Source organism: Corvus brachyrhynchos, unplaced genomic scaffold, assembly GCF_000691975.1.
Source record: "Corvus brachyrhynchos isolate BGI_N302 unplaced genomic scaffold, ASM69197v1 scaffold302, whole genome shotgun sequence".
In the NCBI taxonomy this organism is placed as follows: domain Eukaryota; kingdom Metazoa; phylum Chordata; class Aves; order Passeriformes; family Corvidae; genus Corvus; species Corvus brachyrhynchos.
This window is the reverse complement of record NW_008237244.1, coordinates 4,102,636-4,108,316: the sequence shown is the minus strand read 5'-3', so window position 1 is coordinate 4,108,316 and position 5,681 is coordinate 4,102,636. Positions and strand designations below refer to the sequence as shown.

Below are 5,681 nucleotides of genomic sequence, written 5' to 3'. Positions count from 1 at the left end.
TGCCAATGGTGCCCCGGCATCCGCGCATGCGCCGTGGCGAGGGGGTAGCGGCTAGGGGGGGCCGCTACAAAGTAGTAACACAGTAAAATTCAGCTTTGTAAAGCACAATAAACAAAGCACCAATGGGTCACGCCAAGAAGCGGAAACCTACTTCTGCTCAGGTATCGCAGCCGCCAGCTGAGCGGCTCTGCGTTCTGAGGTACAGATCGCTGCCTCTGCCCCGCCATTCCTTGAGGAAGGGACCACTGGGTTTTGAAAAAAGCCAAAATGCGGAGGTGGAGGTAGCCCAGAAATAAGGGGTAGGCAACGCAGGGGGCAGTGCCTGTCCGGAGAGCAAAGAGCAGGGCCCCGGCTGCAGCCCAGGGCGCGGGCGGTGCCCTACTGCACCCAGCGAGCCTAAGGGGCTGAGTTCAGGCGCTCAGCTGCAGGCGGCTCTAGCCCTGGCCGAGAAGAGCCCCCTTCAGTAAGGGAGGGGACGGGGGGAGAATTCCACGCTAAACCTTTCTGCTCAAGATTTTTTTTTTTTTTTAATTGTAAAGCTACAAAGTTTTTGGCATGGTCCACAAAAAGTTCTTCTTTCCTCTCTCCCCTTCCTTTTTAGCACTCCCATTAAATGCTTTGCTTCCACTCTTCATCGTGGTTCTGGGAAGCTATTGTGGCAGAAGCTTGTGCATTTAACATTTCAAAGAAATTGGTTTAACTGTGGCAGCAATCATTTCTACGTTTAAAAATATTAAAGGAATTTAAAGCTCAATGTTTGAGACATTCAAAATATACACACTTTGCAATATAATTTCTATTACAATGGTTTATGACATGGTAATACATAGTAATAAGGCTAGTGGAGCAAATCTGCAAAAGTTAACTCAAACATGAACCCACATACTTCCTATTAACATTTTTACTATAAACATTATTTTTTACAAGATTGTTTGAAGATTACAGTTTCTTATTAGCATTTCATACAATCAAAAATCCAAATAAGCATATTGGGCTTGGATACTTTTATTTAACAGAAGGAAATGGGGGAAAGTGCTTAGCCATCACATTTCAGCCACCATGAAATTTGTTATGTATCTCCACCAAGAACAGTCTATTTAATAGAGGATTTCAAACAATCATCCCAGGCCAACGGAATAGGAAACATGAGAAAAAAGACAAAAGAGAACATCTCAGATATATATTGCAGACAATGAATGTGGTTTTTCAATGTGTTTCAAGCACGTCTTTTTCAAATTCTTAATTTGGATCAATAAGAATTTATCCAAAGTCATAATCCAGAGATCACTACTATTCTCATTCTTTAAATCTCTTTAACCTTACTTTATTTCCCACCTATTAGTAGAATTTAACCTTTTGAATTTTATTCTGCTGTGTGCATAAAAATTGCTAGTTTTAGCTTCAACAATGAAGTTTTAAAATGTAGAGGTTTTTCATTAAATAAACTTCAATCCAAATTAAAACATCTGCATTTCAGTTTCCTGAACTGTTTTTACTGAAGGCATGGAAACTTCTAAACAATATCAGACAGTTTGTGTGTGGATTTAGGCAGCTTTTTAATTTTTCCCACATACAGTGGGAAGCATTTGATAATTCGGTATTAAAGTGCTTTGTTTAATGATAAGATTAAGTATTTTTAATACTCCCATGATGCCCAATGTCAGCATTTACTTCAGCTTTTACAACAGATTAACTCTATCACCTTAATATATACTACAGCCTCTTTTCATATCTTTACTTGTATATTAAAGCCACACAAATCTCATTGGTATGTGGGGGAAAAAACTGAACAAGGGGAAAAGTAACTAAAATAATGTCCTTCTAGATTTCAGGGACACTAACAGTTTTATTTTCTTTCTATAATTTGCCGAAATTCAGTTTGCTGGTTTTCTTTTTTTACATTGCCAACCAGCTTTTAGGATACTAATTTCGGCAGCCAGCTTCACAAGGAAACACCTTTGTAACCTATTGAAAGAGTTCCTTTCTGTATGAGGAGCTTCACACATGTGATGGTGTGATTCTTTCTACCTTACAAGGAAAATAATAACATTATTACCTCAAGCAGGTAAACACAACACTACCTCACTACCCCAGTATCTTGCTATCCTAACTTTTGGGGAAGAGGGTGAAAGAAGACAACAGAGCGCAAGACAGGGAATAAATCACTAGCCAGTTTTCCAATCTCCCAAAATTCTGCCATTATCGAAAGTAAAAAAGAAGAATCCATTCGAATTTACCTTTCAGTTAGCATGCTGCATCATCCACTCTGAATTAAGTTAGAGATTAATTACAAGGCTTGCATTAGTAGCAATCAACATATTCACTCAATCCTTCTGAAATATGTTTTTAAGTTACTATCAGTATTACTGTGAGCCTTTAAATCCTACACACTTCTTAAACCAGTAATTAAAAACTTAAGAGACCTTAAAGGGAAGTAGTTTTATAAAGTATGTTTATTTCCTAACTTAATTCTATAATTAGTAACACACGTAAAAAATTAAAGTGTTTTTAAGAACTTTTCAAAGTCCTGCATAGAAGCTTTGGCCATCTCTGTACAAAACACCTCATCAGGCAAGGATACTAGCTGATCCAGAGAGATGTAGCTGGGTTGTGCTGGGTCATACTGGGCCCTTCCCAAGAATGCAAGAAACATATGCCTCTCTCTGATCCGTAATAGCTTTGAGTTGAAAACCTAAGAAGAAAAAAGGGAAGAAGTTTTTAGGTTGTCTAAATTTCAGACTCTGAGGCATCGAAAATAAGAGCCTTTTTTAGACAAACTGAAGATCTAGGAAGAAAACAAATAATACACTTATTTTCCTTTAATTTATGTCAAACACCAGGTAGGTTACATTTATACATAAGTTATCTAAACTCTAAAAAAATACTTCAATACAATATGCTGACATACACACACAACAGAAAACAGGGAGTGATACAAAAAACCTACTGTGCTTGAGAGTTGTTTCTATAGAACAACTATATTACTTTTGTGTAATCAAAGCCAAGAAAGTGGAGATATTCAGAAACAGGGAACATTTCCCTGTAGCATCAGATTCAAATGAGCATTGTTACAAGGACGGCATGAAGAGGTGACCACATGGCATAAGACAAACAACAAAATAGCACAGTGGCAAGGGCAGAGGTGAGTGGCTGTGACTCCTGTCATGATAACACAGCCAAAAAGGCACAGTGTGGTGGTTCAAAACAACCCTTTGTCTTCTGCTGCACAGCAATGCCTACCTTTGAAGATACCTGCCACAAAAAAAAAAAATCTAGACAGTCAAAAATGAGAACAATAGTAGGGGAAACACAAAGAAATCAGCAGAACATCTAAAAAGAGAGGGAAGTGCGGAAGACGAGATGCACAGCTAAGTCATAAAAGCAAAGATCTAAGTTCATTTCTGAGCAGTACAACAGAATAGAGAGAGATGCTATAGAGGAGATAATGGTGCAAATGGGAATGTTATACAGAGCAAGCAGAGATTTTACTAAAAGAAGAGGCTACATTGATGAAAGAAGAATTCCATAAGGATGCAAACCAATTTGAAAAAGGAGGGAAAAACAAAACTACTGTTCCTCCTATGCCTTCCTTGAATTTTAAGAGGGAGTCAGAAGACAGGAGAACAAAAAAAACCCCAAACAAACAACACTTAACCACCATTTATGGAGATAGCTGACAGAAAGAATGGTTACAAGAGCAGCTGTAACATCAGAGAGAATTTGACCCAAAAAAATATCCTGTATACTTCCTATTTTCAACATTACTGTCATTCAGGATAGAAGCAAGTACATATGGAGAGAAATACGCATTTGTGAATGCACAAGTTAGAGGCCCAACCATATACAGACTGACATGCACACAGACCTGTATCCTGGAACTCACAGTTTTTGAGGATGAAAGGGAAGAACAGGAAAGAGAGGAAGTGAATGTGCCAAGAACAAGGAAGAGAGGAAATTCTCCACTTACCCTTCCAAACAAAGGGAAGAAAAATAATGAGGTGAACCACCACAAAGCCAACAATAAGACAACTGAGAAGGAAGTGAGCAAAATTTGTGGCCACTTACAGATCAAGGAGGGCAAAGTGACACAGGTGAGCATTGGAGGAAGCATCCTTGTTAACTAAAGATATATTAAATAGCAAGATAATCAAAAGCCTGAGGAACAGTTTTATTCCCCCATACAATTTTGGCTTTCTAGCCGCTTAGATCGTCTATTGGACTTGCTTTAGAAAGAAAATTACTGCTGTTCAGAAGCTGTAATTTGTGCTTTCATTTTTACCTGGTAAGAAGATAGTGCAACTGCATGTCAGCATTGAATGAAGTGACTAACACTTTCAGATTTTAATTTGTGAGGAAGTAACAGTAATGAGGAGGTAGAAAAAAGACCCCAAAATAGTAATCAGGGAACTAATCTATTTTCAATCCTGTGGTATTTTAGCAATTACTGCAGCAATAAGAAGACCAATGAGAATCTGACTGCCTAATGGACAGAACTTCTCTTACCTTTACACTGTATTTTCAGATCCTAAAATCTCTAAAGCTTATTTTTTAAGTAGACGGACCTAAAAGAAATGTTAATATGTGTGTGTGTGTGTACATATATATATATATATATATATGTTATCTAATGAACAGATCTGCATAATCTGTCTTCTCTTGTGTCTCTTAGGCAGGATTTCACGACAGGCAAACCCCTAAGTAGGCAGTAATCTCTCTTGCATGAATACAGAAGAGATGAGCATGACTACTTCTGTTGAAAACATAAAAATTCACAAGAGTGGGGGTAGTGATGTCACATACGCTATGGGAAAAAAAGCAGCTCTTCCACACTGAAATCTTCAATGGTTTCTGGATTGCTAATAAAAATTATCCCAATTAGAGTAAAAGCCACAGGCTAGTTGAAGAATTCACATATGTCCTGCATACAGCAAAGCTCCACCTTCAGCACATTAGTGAAGCGGCTGTGACAAGAGCACCTACAGTTTATTCCCAGATTAACAGCTCACCTGAGGAAAGCGAGTAAGCATGTGGTGGGGAATACCCATTATGTTGTGTAAGTAGTCAAATGTCTGTTTGAGTCTCTTTTTACTTGCAGTTAAAATCTTGGGAGTTTTATACACAATCTGTTGAATTTCATTACGTTGAAAACCAAGTTCAATTTGACAAACCTGAAAAAGAGCACAATTTTGTCTTCATAAGTCAGCTACAGGAAACTTAGCTTATTTTAATGCACCACTGAAATAAACTAATGCAAAATTCTTCTACCCTTTGTCAAACAGCAACAAGAAGGCAAACCACAGTAATATCTGCCAGTCCAGTTCTTCTCAAGTCAGACAATGCAAATTATTTATCATTCTGGATTAAAGGGTAATTTGTTTATAGAATATCCCCAAAATAAAGATGACTGCTGTGAATGTTATGTATTTTTCAGCTTGTCTGAGATATGAAGAAAAAAAATGCGTCTCCATATGTACGGCAGTTACAAGCATAAAAATTCTCTCCTAGGAGTCCTTTATAATTTTCAATACCAAGCTGTCAAGAGACTTTCTTCTTATGAAGCTGTTGAGCTCTGTAAAACACAACAATCAAATAGCTAGCGCCTACTTTTGCTAATGTGTTGCCTCTTTTGCTAATGTATCCAAGTTACATTTTTATAATAGGGAGTATAATTTCTATAGTCT

At 37.7% G+C, this 5,681-nt stretch overlaps 2 protein-coding genes across 2 annotated transcripts in view; both read right to left on the bottom strand.

Moving 5' to 3' along the window:
- The window catches only part of LOC103613010 (cytochrome b-c1 complex subunit 7), a 5,632-nt gene extending 5,405 nt beyond the window's left edge, over nucleotides 1–227 (bottom strand). Inside the window, exon 1 of the mRNA XM_008630736.2 lies at nucleotides 152–227. Coding sequence (XP_008628958.1) covers nucleotides 152–227 — 76 coding nt within the window. The remainder of the gene's footprint in view (nucleotides 1–151) is intronic.
- A 762-nt stretch (nucleotides 228–989) lies between these two features.
- MTERF3 (mitochondrial transcription termination factor 3) overlaps nucleotides 990–5,681 on the bottom strand; it is a gene marked incomplete at its 5' end in the record, with an annotated part of 15,330 nt that continues 10,638 nt past the window's right edge. The window contains 2 exons of the mRNA XM_017730293.1: nucleotides 990–2,692; nucleotides 5,007–5,168. Coding sequence (XP_017585782.1) covers nucleotides 2,498–2,692; nucleotides 5,007–5,168 — 357 coding nt within the window. The remainder of the gene's footprint in view (nucleotides 2,693–5,006; nucleotides 5,169–5,681) is intronic.